The sequence below is a fragment of the Myodes glareolus genome, chromosome X (genome assembly GCF_982192425.1).
Source record: "Myodes glareolus chromosome X, mMyoGla1.1, whole genome shotgun sequence".
In the NCBI taxonomy this organism is placed as follows: Eukaryota; Metazoa; Chordata; class Mammalia; order Rodentia; family Cricetidae; genus Myodes; species Myodes glareolus.
The window spans coordinates 99,183,546-99,201,719 of record NC_142053.1 but is presented as its reverse complement, the minus strand read 5'-3'; the positions used below and the strand labels follow the sequence as shown (position 1 = coordinate 99,201,719).

At 30.4% G+C, this 18,174-nt stretch overlaps 1 protein-coding gene across 8 annotated transcripts in view; it reads left to right on the top strand.

The window, feature by feature from the left end:
* The window catches only part of Dmd (dystrophin), a 2,257,783-nt gene that overhangs the window by 1,069,706 nt on the left and 1,169,903 nt on the right, over positions 1–18,174 (top strand). For all 8 annotated transcript variants that reach the window (XM_085684598.2, XM_085684595.2, XM_087902601.1 and 5 more), the window contains 4 exons: positions 2,219–2,341; positions 4,392–4,529; positions 7,386–7,538; positions 8,387–8,569. In XM_085684598.2, the coding sequence (XP_085540724.2) occupies positions 2,219–2,341; positions 4,392–4,529; positions 7,386–7,538; positions 8,387–8,569 (597 nt within the window). The remainder of the gene's footprint in view (positions 1–2,218; positions 2,342–4,391; positions 4,530–7,385; positions 7,539–8,386; positions 8,570–18,174) is intronic.

The following is an 18,174-nucleotide window of genomic DNA, read 5'->3' as shown; positions in this document are numbered from 1 at the left end:
CTAAAAAGAACAGTTTTAACTTTAACATAGAAAAATTACATATACAAGACAAATATTATGCAAGAATTATATTTACAATATTTAGTCCATTTACATTTGGCAAATTATGGAAAATCAATGACTTGACTAGCATGATGGAGCCTAATTCTTGTTTGTTTTTAGTAGTTGTTTAAGGTTCTTGTGCAGAAAAATCACAATTGCATCAGTGCTTAGTCAGGGGCCTATTGACTTCGGTACATTGCAATGGATGAAACTTGTTGGTAAGGAAGGGAATTGGACACCATTTTGGAGATCTTTGGTATTACTGGGACTACAAAGAAAGTGCACCTTAGGCAACTGATTTATATTTGATTTTTACTAGATGCAAAGATAGGCAAGATCTGACAATGTATAGCCAAGAATATGATTTCGAGAATGGTTGTCTGTGAATAGAAATGTGGTCTTAATAAAATAAGGTAAAATGATGCCCTATATACTTTGAGGAAAAGATAATAAGCTTAAGTAAGAAATTGATTAGCTCTTGTAAAATTTAGACTGGAATTCAAAAGTAAATTCATACCTAAATGTAACAACTTAAAGGCATTGGACTTTGAAAACAATTAATTAGATATGAAAGAGGAATTTGAACATGGCCAGAGAAACCACATACTGAGCCCTTGAAACTGTTCTGTTTGAGTTTGTGGACAGGTAATAAGCTAACAAAGAAGCAGGTGGAGAAAAAAATATGAATCTGACCACAAACAGACTCATTATTTTGGTATCTAGTTAGTGAAAGGGTTGCTTTTCTGTCCATAAAGTCATGTTGAACAATATGTTGTTCTCACTGAGTATCAGCAAAGATGAAAAATAATTTAAATTACCACCAGACAGGTATTACATATACATTTGCACCCTATATTCATGTGAACTGAGGTGGTATTACGATAACTGAAAGGTTGTAGTTTCTACCCTTCCAATACTTAAGGTATTTCAAATGACAAATCATTTAAAATTAGAAGAAATACTATTATAGTAACTTATTTTAAAAGGGTCCTTTAAACCCTTCATGGGACAGGGAGAAGAACATTGAAGATGTGTCATTATTAACATTTCATATTACAGTTATACTGTTATGAATAGCAATGGTTTATTTAGTATCCAACTAGTAACAGATTACCATAAAATACTCAGTTTTTCCTTGAGGTTGAATCCAAATTTTCTTTCAGAACATTTCATCTAAAAATGACAATATCATGCTATTACTGGGAGTATGGCTAGGAAAGAAGAGAAAGGAACCAAACCTCACAAAATTAACCTAAACTTGGGAATAAAATGCAAGGGTGTTTTCTTATTGCCATAACATGAAATAATTATGGAAGAAAACCATATTTTCTTTGCTATCTGTTAGTTTTTTAAATTGGTCAGGTGAAAAATGATTCCTAATATTATAATATTAAAATATTTAAATACGACATAATGTTTAAAAGTGTGAAAGAAATACACTTTATTAACAGAATTTGACTGCTTGTTTTTCTGGATATTTTATTTTCAATGTCTTTTCAAGCACTTTCAAGTATTTTATGTAGGAGATCAATGGATTATTAAAAATGTTGAGACCATGATCAGTATCAATTTCATATTTAAATATGTTGTGAAGTATGTGAAATATTTGGGTTTTAGTCATAAGGATATATTTGTGCCACCTAAGAAAACATTCCTGGAGCAAGCTTATATTGATTTATGAAGACAAGCCAGGAATTTATACCATCCTAAATTTAGCATGTGAAATATTTAAACAGATTGCCACATGGCTTTTCTAAAAATAAGGTAAAAATTCCAGATTTTCCCCAAGGTTACTGTTATTGATTATTGTGGCAATTTTGGACAGACATATTTATTTAACTTTATACTAACAGAATGCCTAAAATAAGGTAAAATTTAAGTTAAAATAATAGAAATTAGCACAGACAAATATGTGTAAACCGACTGTCTTGCTATTCTGCAATGATGAATCACATTATCTTGCATGTATGTCCAGCTCTGATGACAAGTATTTCTCCATATATGCATTCTCAGGTACTTTCCCAGTTGTATTTCAAAACCTTCAGAAACCTTAATATGGAAACATAATGCATGTCATTATTTTAGCAACAGGGGGCTGAATAAATGTGTTTCATTTGGTTTATGTTTCTAATAAAAAGTAATCTTGATTTAAATTAGCACTATCTTTTTTTTTTAGGCCTCCATTCCTTTGAAGGAATTGGAGCAGTTTAACTCAGATATACAAAAATTGCTTGAACCACTGGAGGCTGAAATTCAGCAGGGGGTGAATCTGAAAGAGGAAGACTTCAATAAAGATATGGTAAATTGGTTATGATGAAAGTGTGAATGAACTGGGAATGAAAATGAGTAAATATTTGAAAAGAAATATTATAACTTATGTCTCCAACTGAATTCTCAGAATACCAACATTCACATAGTATTATTATAAATGATTGTATTAAATGAAAAGTATTCCTTTTGACATGCTATTATACTTGCCAAATTATCATCTTATGAACATATGGAAACACTTTCAACTTCTAATAAATAGTTCAATTGTATTTTGGCTCGCTTTTTCATTTTTAAATTCAGAAGGCAAAATGTAAAGGGGAATAGGAGTCACTTAGGATGTAAACTAAAATATAATAGAAATTATAGTCTTATAGATACCTGATACTTTTGGTAATAGAAAGAACAATTGTATGAAATGTAAAATTTTCTATCAAAGTTTCTAACAAAGTGGTTTTTACCAAAGGTGTGTGTATATATATATATTATATATATATAATTTAATGGGAACGAAAAAATATGTACATGTGGCCTTTACATCTGTACATCAAGAACAAATTCCTCCAATCCCAGTTAATTTCAAAATATCTTTTATTTTTTTCTCTGGCTTGACTATTTCTACATCACATCACTATTCACTGAGTATATTTATGCTGCATTCACTTTACTTTTTCACATGTTCTTTTCCCCTTTTCCACTGTCATTCCCACTGTAGCATATTTAACCTTCATAGGTGTCCTACTTGAGATTTTCATATATTTATCAATTCTAGAGATATATTAGACTACGCTTGAAAACAGCATTGGAGGAAATATATGTTTAGATGCTATATAATATAGAGCAATTGGAGAAATATTTCTACCCAGTACTTTTAGCCTCTATTCATAATAATTCTAACTTTTTGGAGCTATCCTAATCAGTACTCCTTATGTAAGAAGTTTAGTGGTCTTCACATCTCAACTCATGGAAAGAAAGACAGGAAGAAACTTCCTGAAATTCTGAGATCCAGCTACCTCTACTTCATGTCAAAGAAGAAATTCCAGGGTGAAGATGCCAAAAAATTTTGTTACTTCTCAGTTTCAGTAACAACCTGCCATAGAATACTCATTTAGGGAAACAAATTAGTTTTATTTGTTTACTTCTAATAGACAATTATACAAAAAAATCCCACTTCTTTTAAACACAATAATAAGTCCTCTGTTGTATTTCAAAATTTAAATATGACATAGATTTACATATATTACATTTATTACCATACACAATAATATAAATGTATACATAAATGTGTCTTTTGAAATTTGTGTGTCATTTATCATTAGCTCATTGGCATACCTGCATACCATTGCATACTATGCCTTTGTAGTAGATATTTTTCATATTTAAAGTTGAATGGTAAGAAACAAGAGATGCACAAATGTAATCAATATTTCAATAACATTGCAACAGCACTTTTTCAAATAATATATTTAAGTAAATCAAATTAAACCATTGTTCTTAGAGAAGAGAACTGAAAAAATTCAAAGTTATTTTAATACATACTAGTATTATTATTTTGTTTGCTTAAACCTAGCATAATTTTGTGTCATTTTAGAAATTTATCATTTTCAATATTTTACAAATTTCTCCACTGTTTTTATTACCACTCCAAATACTTAATTTGACCATTTAGGTTTAAATATAAAACATAGATTAGTATGTAAAATTTACTATACAGATGTATAGTTACCATTGGAAGCAACGAGATTAGTTTATTTTCCTATATATTTTAAATATATTTAAAAGTAATATAAATAAAATCCAAAAGAATATTTTAGAGTAAATTATAACTTCTATGATCTAAAGTGCCTTACACTCCAAATTCATACATATGTCATTCAAAGTTTGCTCTTTAGAAGAGTTACACAGAAACTTTGCTTTTTATCTAAACATAAAAGAAATATTCTGAGCATATTATTTTATGACAGCATTCCTTAAAAATTTTAAACTCAATTTTTGTGTGTATTTAAATATGTTTATCTTTGTTAACAATGTACAGCATTTTAAGAATCAAAATGAAGACTGTACTTGTTGTTTTTAATCAGAGTGAAGACAATGAGGGTACTGTAAATGAATTGTTGCAAAGAGGAGACAACTTACAACAAAGAATCACAGATGAGAGAAAGCGAGAGGAAATAAAGATAAAACAGCAGCTGTTACAGACAAAACATAATGCTCTCAAGGTATTAGAGCTCAAATTCTAATGTGCTTTGCCTGTGATTTTGTATGTATAGGGTAAAAAAAATACATAAATAAAATCTGTTTAAGAATTTTAGTTACCAGAAAATTACTTTTATCTTTTAATGGTGTGCTTGATTTGTGATTTCCTTGTGCAACCAGTTTTCAGAGATATGGACCATAAACTTTGTTTTGTTCTTTTTCTTAGTAATATTGCAAGCTATACAAAAGTATTATTCACAGTATTTAAAAATTTATTTTCGAATATGCTTTATTTCTTTAAGCTGGTGTTATATTTGTCCTGATTGCCAGAATAATCATTTGTTATTCCCTAAACTGTTGCAGTTTCTATATGGTAGATCTAGAATTTTGGTAACTGTTTCTTTAGTAAGGCCTGGATTTTGATCATTAAATATCATAAACTTCACTCTGTTTATAACAGATACTTTGTAAAAGCAGACATCTAGGCATCTACACGAGCCCAATTTCATTTTTATAAAACCCCTCAAAAATATTCATAATGCACTTGAAAAATACTATCATCTTTAGTATATGCAATTAAGTATTCTTCTGACCCATCTGTATTGTGCAAGAAGAGAATAACTGTTGATTTTTCTCTAATGCTGTCTATGCAGTCCTTGACATGGAACTAGATATGATAAACATTTTGTGAAGCATTATTTTTGTATATGTTTTGCAATATTCTCTATTTTCTTTCATGGCTTATTTCTAATATTGCTAATTGTAATATTTTTCATCGTGAATCCTTGCTTTAAACCTATATAGCTATATAGATAGATTTGCCTAGTAGGTGGATGGAGTCTGCTTTCTATATGCAAATAAGTGGGTAGGACCTTTTTCCTTATTGTTAACCAAAGAAACAATGCTGAGAATGTAATTACATAATCTTGTGCCTGCAAGGAATCAACAAGGAGAGTCTAATTGGCCAACAGGTGTTCTGAAGGTAACTGCTGATAAATACAGTTAATAGAAAAGACCTCTTCCTTGAGGGGAATGTAAGAGCAAATCATAATGAATACAGAACATCAGAAACCTGTGTAATTCACACTCTTCTGTGACAAAAGCTTTTGGAAGTTTATAGATTAGTCACAGGAGGATATTGTACTATTGGTCAGTAGTATCTAGAGGTCATCTTCCATAATCTAACAAATATTTATTTTTTAAAATAATATTCTATTTTGCACATTACCACTTTTTACTGAAACCAAAAAACTATCAGATGTATAACCATCAAGTCCTTTATCCAATATGTACATTGTATCATGAATAAGTCACAGTTCAATAAGTCCCAAAACTGAACCTTAATATATTGGTAAGGGGAGCAGAATTCCATCTGATGCTTCCAAGGCATGTATTACCTTTACATGGAATATAGAAATGACACACAAAGTACAAACTAAAATAAATAGTAAATCTTAATGCCACAAGTAATTAATAAAAATCAACTTTGTTTGCCAACCAACTTATATCAAATTCAGTTATGGAGTTAACCAAGTAGTTGTAATTATATTATTATAAAATATTTTAAGAGAGATTTGAAGTTCCCAAAGCAATGAAACATTTGGTGTTTTGTTGGTATTTTTTAAAATTCATGTTAACTTGCATAAAAAGCACAATTGCTACTCTTTGATGAAATGAATCTGTAGATAGAGTTGTTGCTTTTCAGTGGGGGTACAAATTGATAGTTTAGCGAATTCCATTGATTTCAGAAAATTTTGAGTAAACTTCTATGAGCCAGACAAATACTACTTTCTCCTTTGAAAATTTATTAAAAGAGTTTTTTAAATCACCAAGGTGATTGAAAACTATTCACTCTTTTTGAAATAGCAATTATTTTTATACTTTGAATGTGATCTACTAAAATAAAAATGTTGGCTAGGCTTGCATTGAAAGAAAAATAAGGGTTGTCTAATATTTAATTTCATGTACAATCATAGCTTTATAAAGAATAGTTATACTTCTACACATAAGCATGTAAAAACTTTAAAATAGCTAATTAAAAATTATTATATTGATTTCAATTTTTATGTATATGGGTATTTTTCTTGCATTTTTTTCTGTGTACAATGTGTATAAATTGTCCAAAGAGGCCAGAAGATAATATCTGATCCTCTGGGACTGGAGTTACAGATGGTTGTGAGCAGCTATATGGGTACTGGGAGTCAAACCAGGACCTTCCAATATTCATAACTACTGAGACATTTCTTCAGTTTCCAAAATAACTAAAATTTTAAGCAACAATATTAATGGTCTAACTTTATAAACATTTCTACAACCATGAATGTATATAGTATGTGTTAATTTTGTTGATAAGCCCCAAGTGGAATATATACATTTTATAATTTATTATTGGTTTTTATTGAGCTCTACATGTTTCTTTGTTCCTCTCCGTGCCTCTCCCCTCCCTTTCAATCCTCTCCCAAGGTCCCGATGCTCCCAATTTATTCAGGAGAATTTAAAGTATTTTAAAGTCAAGTATAGCTTAATACTTTTGTAACTAACTCGTTATATTCATTGTATTTATATATGAAATTGTTTAAAATGTACTATGCAATCATTTTCTCAGAAAACTAAGACTTAACTAAATGTAAAAGAGATTTGTAATCAAGTTTGAAAATTCAAAGAATAATGCTTTGTGTTACTAATGTTTCTTAGCTTCTGTACATAGATCTTAAGGCATAAATACATAATTTAATAATTTGTCTCTGTGTTGTTTTTATGTGTGATTTTTACAAAGCAATTAAAAAGACAAGGTCTCAACTTAGTTTTCATAAATAACTGAAGAAAGAGTATATTATCCACATATATTGATATTTTAATAATATCTGCATCATGAACAGGATTTGAGGTCTCAAAGAAGAAAAAAAGCCCTAGAAATTTCTCACCAATGGTATCAGTACAAGAGGCAGGCTGATGATCTCCTGAAATGCTTGGATGACATTGAAAAAAAATTAGCCAGCCTACCTGAACCCAAAGATGAAAGGAAAATAAAGGTAAAGTTGTTTTAGAATGGTAATACTAGATTTTGCTGCTAGATTTTAACTCCATTAACATAACCTACAATGATCGTGTATAAAATGTGTCTGGTTTCCTCTATAAGCTTGCTCTGTGCTTTGATGTATTTCTTTGTATTGTGTTTTGTTTCAGTAACTGTATTGTACTGAGTGTTATTGAATTGACGTAATGTTGAATGAATAAAATGTTAGACAATGTGAAATGAATTATTAACTGTCATGTGTCTTCTGGCCCAATTGTAATTGACTCTGTGTATCTTTGTTCCAGATGAACTAATGACTTATCGGTACATGGACGACTTCTTTCTCGTGTTAGCACATTCATTTCATCAGAACATCTTTTCATATCACTGTCAAATCTCTGTAGATTTATTTGCAAATTGTCCAAAGATGTTTTCTTTCTGTTATTATTTTACACTTTTTATTTTGCTTCATTCTCTGTTGATTTCCTCAAACCTTTAAAATAAAGTAGTCACTTACCCTCTAAATTATATTCTATATGAATTATCCTTAGTAAATAAGTGAAGAATCACTCTAAATTTGGGTCAATTCTCAAAGCACCAGAAAAATTCAAAAGAAACAGAATGCTAAGAAACATTTAATAATCTAATTAGAATATCTAAAACTGAGCATTCAAATGATACATAAAATTATATTTGGCTTGCTGGGTGAAGATGACAGTGACACCTTCCATTATTTCGAAATGATAAAAATACAAAAAAAGGAACAACAGCCTATGAAATTTCTGAGAGAAGTATTTGCTACTTGTAGGTCGGTTGATGTGGTTAGCTAACTGCCCTGGGCCCTGTATTGATTTTGCTCAATAGGAAATTGATCGTGAATTGCAGAAGAAGAAAGAGGAGCTGAATGCAGTGCGCAGGCAAGCTGAGGGCTTGTCTGAGAATGGGGCCGCAATGGCAGTGGAGCCAACTCAGATCCAGCTCAGCAAGCGCTGGCGGGACATTGAGAGCAGTTTTGCTCAGTTTCGAAGACTCAACTTTGCACAAATTGTGAGTTGTTACTGGCAAACCCACGTATGTGTTTGCAACTACTACTCTATTAACAGAAGCCGACTAACAGCACCAAAAATCTAGGCTCAATAACAAACTTCTATTGCAAATTCTAAAAGTGAGTAGTTCCCCTCACTTTGGGCTTCTGTAACTCAAAAGCTTAATTTTCCAGATTAAAGACCAAAGGACAAATGATAGGAAAAGGACCCTTAATCAAAATGAAAGAGAAAATATAAACATCTTAATTTCTTTTGCTGCATCATTTTTCATAACATTGGCAATGTGAATTTGTCAATTTCTCATACATTTATTTACTTCACTGTCTAATTCAGAAATATGCATTGCTTTCCTGAGATCATCCCATGCTAATTTTACTTTCTTACTATATATATTCTGAATAAAGCTATTTATGAAATATGTTATTTTGACTTAAATAAGGTCATCTCCTTGACTTTGATATTACTACTACAGTCTTTACTCTTGGATTAGGCACTTAGCGGGTCACATTGCTCATTAGGCAAACGAAATGACTCATGATAAGTTGTTATTTGATGGAAGAGTAAATAAAATTTTCATCACTAGAGCACTAGAATCCGAAAGGAAAAGAGAGTCCTTTTAAAACAACAGAATGGACCATTTCTGATACCCTCTTGGAAAAGGCTATTCAAAATCATGTAATCATTTTTTATTATTCATATCAGGGTAGAAACAATAGAGACTTTTTGACCAATATACTTTTCTTCCTTATTCAAGTTCTTAGAAGGTAAAGAAGAATGACCATCATCTGCATTTCCGGGAAGTGCGCATCATAAACCCAGGATATAAATGTCTGAGACAAAATGATTGTTTCACTTTGTGCAACTAAAAACTGAATGGGATTCAATTCCAAAATGATATATTTTCTGTGATATTATTAATTTCATTTATAACAATGTACTGTAACATGCCTAAAGTAATTAAAATAACTGTCTTCTGATTGTGTATGGGACAATACATGGCATATTATTGTGGCTTCTTTTTATATTCTTAAGAAATATAAAAGGTTTTATGAAATTCAATAGTCTAAAGTTTAATTGCAGCTAAGTATTGCAAATAAATTGAAAACAAAAAACAAAAAAATTAAGAAATACTAGTCAGTGATGATGGTGCATGTCTGTAATTACTGCAGTTATGAGGTCTAGGTCCCAGAACCAGGACATCAAGGTCGGTCAACCTGCCTTAAAATATAAAAATTAAAAATTAAAAGAAAAATACTGGAATTATTTTACCTTGAGTCTTAAGTTTAGCTGACTGAACATTAAAGTCTTTTATCTTTCATATTTAATATTATAAGCATAATATTGCATAAATTGCTGAAGCTTACAATAGCAGGCAACAAACATGGTAGGATAATTTTTGTATATAAGGAAGTACGTATGTTCATGTGTATTTGGTTGCAGATGTAGGTGGTGTTAAATGTGCATGTGTGTGGGTGCAGGTTGAACTCTAAGTGAGAAGACAGCTTTGGGTGTTGTTGTCCAGCTTCCAACCAACTGTTTTTTAAGTTCCAATTATTGGTAGAAGAAGAATGGGTTTCAGATTAGCCTGGAAACCAACGAGTTATATAGGCTTATTTATCTACCAGGATACCTAAGAATCTATCCTCTTGCTTCTCTAGGGCTTAGAGTCCCAACATATACTACCATGTCAATAATGATATATAGCATAACATATAGCAAGTATAATATATATATATAATTAGATATAATATATATTATTAGATTAGGTAATATGCATGGCTCTGGTACTTGAACTCAAATCCTAGCCATCATCCTTTCAAGGTGAGTATTTTCCTTTGGAACTGCCTCCCAATGTCCTAGTAGAATAATTATGCTTTTACTTGATAGAACAGTTATAAAACAGTTCTTAGCTTATTAAATTAGCTTATAGAATCTATTTTTTTGCTTTTAAGTTAGAGATGCAATCTACACATTTTGAAGCAGTGACTTTTAAGCCATTAGGACAGTTAGGCTCATTATGGGTCATTTGTTTAAGATGAGAACAATATTTTTAGTTTTTTAAAAAAAGGAAAAAAATAAACATAAAAATTTAAAAATAGGATGAAAACAATAACCTTATCTAATCTATTGTGATCAATACACATTGATCTATGGGCAAGTATTTATTGTGGTGCCAAACAATATTAGCAGATATTTTAGACAAAACTTTTGTCTCAATCAATGAAGGGTATGAGTCTACACAAATTTTTTGATAAAGTTCTTATGAAATTTTCTTTTTATTCATTTATTTATTTATTTGGGTGTTGTTTTTCAAGACAGGGTTTCTCTAGCTGTGCAGTCTGTTCTGGAACTAACTCTTGTAGGTCAGACTGGCCTCAAACTCACAGAGATATGCCTGCCCCTACCTCCTGAGCCCTAGTGCTAGGATTAAAGGTGTGCACTATCACCACCCGGCTGATAAAGTTCTTATTAAATTTTTATCATCTTCATGAAAATAAAGACGAAGGTAAAAATGTAAAGGCTTCATAAGCTCCATAGCAGAAAATCATGTATCTATTTTAGTAAGAATGTATTTAAATGTAGAATGTACTAAGGAAACTTTGCTTTGCTGAAAATTCTAAACGACTTAGAAACTAGAATAAAAAGTGTTCTGTGGTACTCATCTGAAGGATTCCAGACTGTACCATTGGAGGATCTGATGAAAAGACAATATTTTATATAACTATGTGGCATTTAATAACTTGGAATTGATTTCAGTTTACATGACTTTTCACACTGAATAAAAATCTACTACTGCTGAAAAACAACAGTGTGCCCATACCTATCTAGTCTTGAAGAAATTATGACATTAAACAATGAAGAAAGTCTATTAATAGCTGAAGACTAATAATATTCACAGAAGACTTTTCATCAACAATAGATATTGAATACAATAGTTGTTACATGATCTTCAAAATGCTAGAGTCAATACATTCAGACATCACCTACTATTATGTATAGAAAACAAAAGTATGTATGTATTTACTTTTGAATAGAGGAATTCAAAACAAAATTCTTCTGTTAAGAGGAAAATTAAGCCAAAGTAGAAAAAGATATTCAGTGTTGTTAATTTATCTTCCTGATTAAAATAAGAACAACAAAAACATTTTGATGCTAGAATTCTGATAAATGCTGGAAAGAACAGAGTATTGTATGAATATAGAAGTTATGTGACTAAATTCTACAGGAAGCTATAAAAATAAGAGTCATTGACATTGTATCATATATGTTGTGTCCATATTCTCAGTATGAACTATTACCATTTATGTTTTCAGTTAAAAAAAGCATTAGTGCTTTTTTAGAATAAATATACAGGTAGAATGCATGCATGGCCTGTTCAACAAAAGAAACATACCAATAGCTATTTAGTTGAAGAAGGACAATTTCAAAAACTATTTAAGTTTCCCTGGGAAACTTGCAAACAAATTTCACATATATGATACTATTATTAAAAATTTTAAATCCCCAAACATCAAATTTAGTATCTTACTTTTCATGCCTTGGAGGTATCTCAAACACAGCATAGCCTGATATAGAATAATTGTTTCCCAGAGTCCCATGTATATTAACTGGTGCCCACAAAACTCCCCAGATTTTAGGAAGATAAGCTATCCTTTATTTAGGTCTAAAACATAGGCATCATCCATTCTTTTTTATCTCATATTATATAATGTTAAGTTTAAATCCCTTTTTTAATTTACCTTGACCTTGAATCAGATCATTCATTGCTATCTGCATTAGAGATACTGTAATTGAAAACATTAACTCTCTTCTGTGTTATTTCAACAGCCTCTAGTTCCAATTTCTACTTTCAATGTCTTTCTAACAACATTATATTCTTTGCTGTAGGGCATATATGTTCCTTCTGAGATAATACGTTGATGCTAAGTCACTAATGTCTCTTACACTTTCAGCAAAATTCTAGGGGCTCTATTGTTTATCACCAATTATGGAATATTTACCTCCATTTATGCTATTGTGCTGCTATACTCACATAAATATGTCTCTTCTATATTGAAGCACAGCGATTTCATTTCCATTCCAGAATTTTAAAAGTTTGATTTTTTGTGTGAACTCTTTTAAATCCATAAGTGTGTATTTATTCCTACTCATTTAGTCACCATTTCATTTAGAAACAATGAATACTGAATCTTTGGCATACAACCTTCTAATAGTTTCAGCTTTAAAAATACTTTACAAATACAAAATGGGATATGGAGACTACTGCCCAAGAAGCACTATTATTACCAGTGCTCTCAAAGTAGGGATGCTATGGAAATAAATTTGAGACTAGGATCTTAAAGAATGAATGTAAAGTGAGTTTCAATAAGTATATCAAGAAGGAAAACTTTTATTATACAAGAGTAATCAGAAAACTTATTGACCAAATTTACAGTATGCATTACCAAAACATTTGTTCCTAAAAAGTTGTTGGAAATTAATGTTTTATAATATTCACTTTAAGAAATCACTAAAAACATAATGAAAATTATTCCTTAACTAACTATGTAAAATGTTTATACTGTGGACATTTTTTTCTACTAACTAATGAATTAAGTTTTTTGTACAGTATTTTCTCTTTGTTTCTTAAGCATTTAGTTTGATTATTTTGACATCCTCATATTGTTTTTATTGCTACTGAAATTATCCAAATTCATATCTAAGAGACAGAGGACATTAAATGAATCCAGTAGTTTCCGAATGTGGTAGGAATAAAGATTTATATTCAAGTATTTGGAGTAAAAACAGAATTAAGCAAAGTATCCTTATTCTAGAATGTCTCAGAATATCTAAGATGGGAGTGCCCAAAATTTTATGAGAAGAATAGAATCTATAGGCCCTCATATTTGAACAGGTGCAGTAGAAAGTGAAAATGCCATTTGAGATTGCTGATAGGATTCATGTTTGATGGAGAACAATATGATGGAAAAATGGAGAGCAATTCATGGTTGATGGAGTTATAAGGAACTATTGTTCATTATAAAAAGCATTATAGTGAAAGTATCAAGTTACCTTTATGCTTTCATTGCTTGTAACTGTCTTAATGTTAAACAGAAATACATAAAAATTAATTTCAGTGCTCTTTTCAATGCCTTATATAAAATAATGTCAGATCCTAGATTTCATACTTATTCACAAAGCACAATTTTTATATTCTATTTTCTACTACGTAGTGAAGAGAAGTTACTCTTGAGAAGTAAATGGGAAAGCATTTTCTTTGCATAATTACACATAGATATTTTTATTCATGTTGAAGTTAAAACAAAGGTTATTAGCTGTCAATGCAACATCCTTGGAAAATAAACAATGTTCTAATTTAGAGACAAATTTTTCTTCTGTTAATGAAGTTGTGAATAGAAAAGACTAATAGTAGTTGCCAAGGAAATTATTGACCCAGGAGTCACTTGGTTATAGAATTTTCATCTGCTCAGCTTAAATACTGTAATTAACACATCATGAAGGTTAAGAGGGAAATTACATATGTTAAGGTTCTATAAATCTATTTTTACTAGATTTTGATGATGGTAATAGTTTCTCTGATTTTGATAATTTTTTTTGTTTTTTCTTCTATTTGTGTAGCTTGATACTTCAGTGGATGTTTAGGAAAGAGATATATGTGAAGCTAGAATGGATTTCTAAGAGCACAGTATAATGACTGATTTTCATCCCTCATTTTACAATGCATGGGGATTTTGGATAAATATGAGTTCAGAGGAAACCCATTTTTTCCAAATGTAGACATAAATAAATAATCATCTATGATATTGAACCTAATGGCTATGAAAACATTTTGGGAGAGTTAAAGGCAAGAATTATACATAGCTTTGTACTAGAAGCATTATGGAAATAAAAATAAGCTCCATGCCAAAGTTTCGAATCTTATGAGCCACTTTCATAATACCAAGGAAAATAGAGAAATACTACTCTCATAGGAAGAAAAGCAATTTCTGAGATGGCAATTGTTTAAGATTTCCTACAATCATTAAGACTTCTAGTACTCCAACTGAGACACTGAGCAAACCTCAAGCATGTAAAATAATAAATTGATCGATATAGAGATGTAAAGCCCATTAATATTAAAGTTAATGAATTCTAAAACATATAGATGTTTAGGTGATTTTGAAAAGACATACAGATTTAAGAAATACTAAAAAGAAAAATTACAACTGATTTTAGAGCTTTGGTATCAACCAAAATTAGTGAACAAATAAAATACCTATGAACATGTAATTTAACATTTAAGGCAACTTTTCGAAGTAAAGCTTTGAAGAATGGACAGACAGCTCAGGATAACGTGGTTGTTGCACAAGCATGAGGAACTGAGTTTAGTCCCCAGAACCGAGAGAAAAATCTAGATATTATGACATGAATTTGTGATCCTACCTAAGGCAGTTGGATCTCTCACCACCCCCCGACCAGTCTGAATATTCTAGTTCATGAAAGAGACTGTTTAGAAAAACAAGAGTGATGGCATTTGAAGAACAATGAGAGTGGCTAGACTATTTCCTCTGCAAGAACACCTGTGCACACATATGAACATACTGCAAAAAAAATACTTATACACAAGCACACAAAGGGGTAATACTGAAATAAACTTATTTTCAAATGAGACGTGAATTAACTAACATAAGAATCTCATTGAATAGATATGGAAGTTTTATTTTAAACAGCAAAGTAATCAGAGGTGGAACATTTACGTAGCAGAAAAAGAACAGATAAGAAACAGAAAAATCTGTGTATGAATTATATTTTGCATACAATAACTCATTTATAAATACATGAAACATAAGGGAATTAATATTCTTGGTACTGGTGTCATGTGACATGCCTGAAAAAGGTATTCATTGGAGCTAGACTAGTCGATTGCTCAGCTGTTTCTTGGTAATCACTATTGATCATAGACACCCCCCTCCTTCCTTTAAGGGTGAAATGTTTCTGTGACCATTTCTTGGGTATTTACTGCTTTTTATCCTCATTATATATGTCTTGATGTTTTCATGATTTTATAACAAGTTGTAAGTTGAGATCACTACATCTTAAAAATCAACACAATTATTCTTCCATGAACTGCCTTATTAACTCTATTTAATTTTCAGCCAAAAATCTTCATCCACTTTACCTATTAACAATATGAACAGGATCATCATTTGAAAACATACATACATTTTATGTCACATCAAAACCTTTCAGTTCGTTCATATTTATTTTAAAGTGAAATGCAAAGTGATTCCATAAATTGCAAAACCTAATAGTACCTGGCTAGGTCACTGCTCTACTCTAACATTCTCATTGTATTGCTTTATTCTTCTCCGCCTAAAGTGATCTTCACTGTAACTTAAATGCATCTCACATTACATATTCTCTCTGCCTAAAGCATTCTTCCCTGTTTATCTGCATGGTTGCTTCCATTTTGGTCTTCAAGTATTTATTCAAAATATTCTCAACAAATCTCTCTCTCTCTCTCTCTCTCTCTCTCTCTCTCCCCCACCGTTTGAATCTCTCTCGCACTCCTCTATCACGGCCACCAACAACACAGTTCCTACCTCCATATTCACACTTCATAAATGTTTTCACTATTTATTTTTATATGTAGCCTTTTCAATAATTATCTCTCTGCAATGGAAGATAAATCTAATAATACAGAATAATTTTGCAGTTCTGTTTTCTAGAAAACAAACTGATGAATACATATACATTATATGTTTGCATATAATTTATGAGCTTATTAATAAAACTCTTGGTAAAATTTTGTAGGGTTAGAACTGGTATAGATTCGCAGTGTATGTTAATAGTTTACAGTGACTTTTTGATACAACCTAAATAGAGTATAAAATCTCTGAATAATATATTTCTACAAATGTTAACCATTTTGTCTACAAAGTTTTTAACATAAGCAAGAACCTGAATCATGAGAATATTAACTGAATTAACTAGGATTTCTATGTAGTTATATTAACATAGGCCTTTTAGTTTACTGACTCCCTCTAGCCCAAATATATTACTATGTATGAAATTAGATGGAATTATAAGTAAATATTCATGGAAGTTAAAAGAACCTTATTATTTTATGCACATATGATATATAAAGGGCAGAATATCAATAGAACAGTAAACATGGATTATTATAATAATAAATGTGTCAAAGTATAAAGTTATTTTATAGTAGACTATTGCTAAATTTGGTTTATAATTATATATATAAGCTAGTGGCATGAATTTATGCTATGAATATGAACTACAGTCATTATACTACTTTGTGTACAACATACAAACATTCGTAAAAATATTGTTAACTTTCTTCTAATAATAGAGTGTCAGATTGGGTTATCAAGTAAAAATAAATATATTGTAAAGAAATGATCATTAAAAGCAAGGATCATACATTTTCTAGGACTATTATATGTCAATACATATTAACTTTTATCCAATTAAAATTTGAATTTTAGTATATATGTGTGTGTATATATATATATATATATATATATATATATATATAATATGATTCATTTGGATATCATCACATTCTGATTACACTGAATGTAGAGTGCTATAAGTCACAAAAAATTATTTCATGTTGTAAAACTAAATAAAAAACAATGAGGTAATTACTTTCTAATAAAGAAGATTAGGTAAAATGTTTCTACAGTAAAATAGAAATGATTGTAATTGTCTGTTATCTTATTGCCTGAAACAGCAGTCACTTGATGGTATGAGGTCTGTCAATAGAGCTTTCTAATACATATCTACAAGAGCAACATCATTCTATGAAAGACAAGTTTCAGTCATTTTCCTTAGCCTCAAGAAATTTAAGAGATAGGATTCCAACTTGAAGATACAGCTTTGATTATAAATATCAAATGATTTTTCTTGCCATTAATTTTTGGTGTACTTTTATTTGTGCGTTTCAGTTTTCTGTTATGTTTTAAAGAGAAACTTTCAATAAAATTTAGGATGCTCTGATATTGGAATTGCATACACTTACTAGATGACTACAAATAATCCCAAGTTTTATTTTGGATACAATAGCTTGGTATCCCCTTTCTTTAGCAAACATTTGCCCAGTGTCTGTTATATGCTAGACAACACAAAACATAAAATAGCACTGGCACATCCACAGCAATCATACAAAAAAACGTGATATTTGATAAATCTAATTCACACAATGAAGATAGAAAAAAAGAACAAGAATTTATGCTCAGCAATCTGACCTCCATTTGCAAAACAACAATAAAAAGTGTAATTTTCTCCAATCTAAATTTCCTTTGTAAATATGGAACAGCAGCTGGGAGGGAGCTCAAACCATTTTTGTAGCAGGGTTGGAAATATTCTTCTTAGCAGTCCTGAAACAAATGGTTAAAAATAATTAAATTGCTCATACCATCTGGGAGACATTTTGATTCATCAATGATTACTTAAGATTTTCATTGTATGCAATTTATTCTGAGCAGAGATAAATAAAATGAATCCAAGTATGTATATTACATTACACACTTTCCATTTTCCTATAAAAGCAAGATTATATCTTCATGTTTGCTAAATTATCTCAAAGATCTTCTGCTTCTCCAT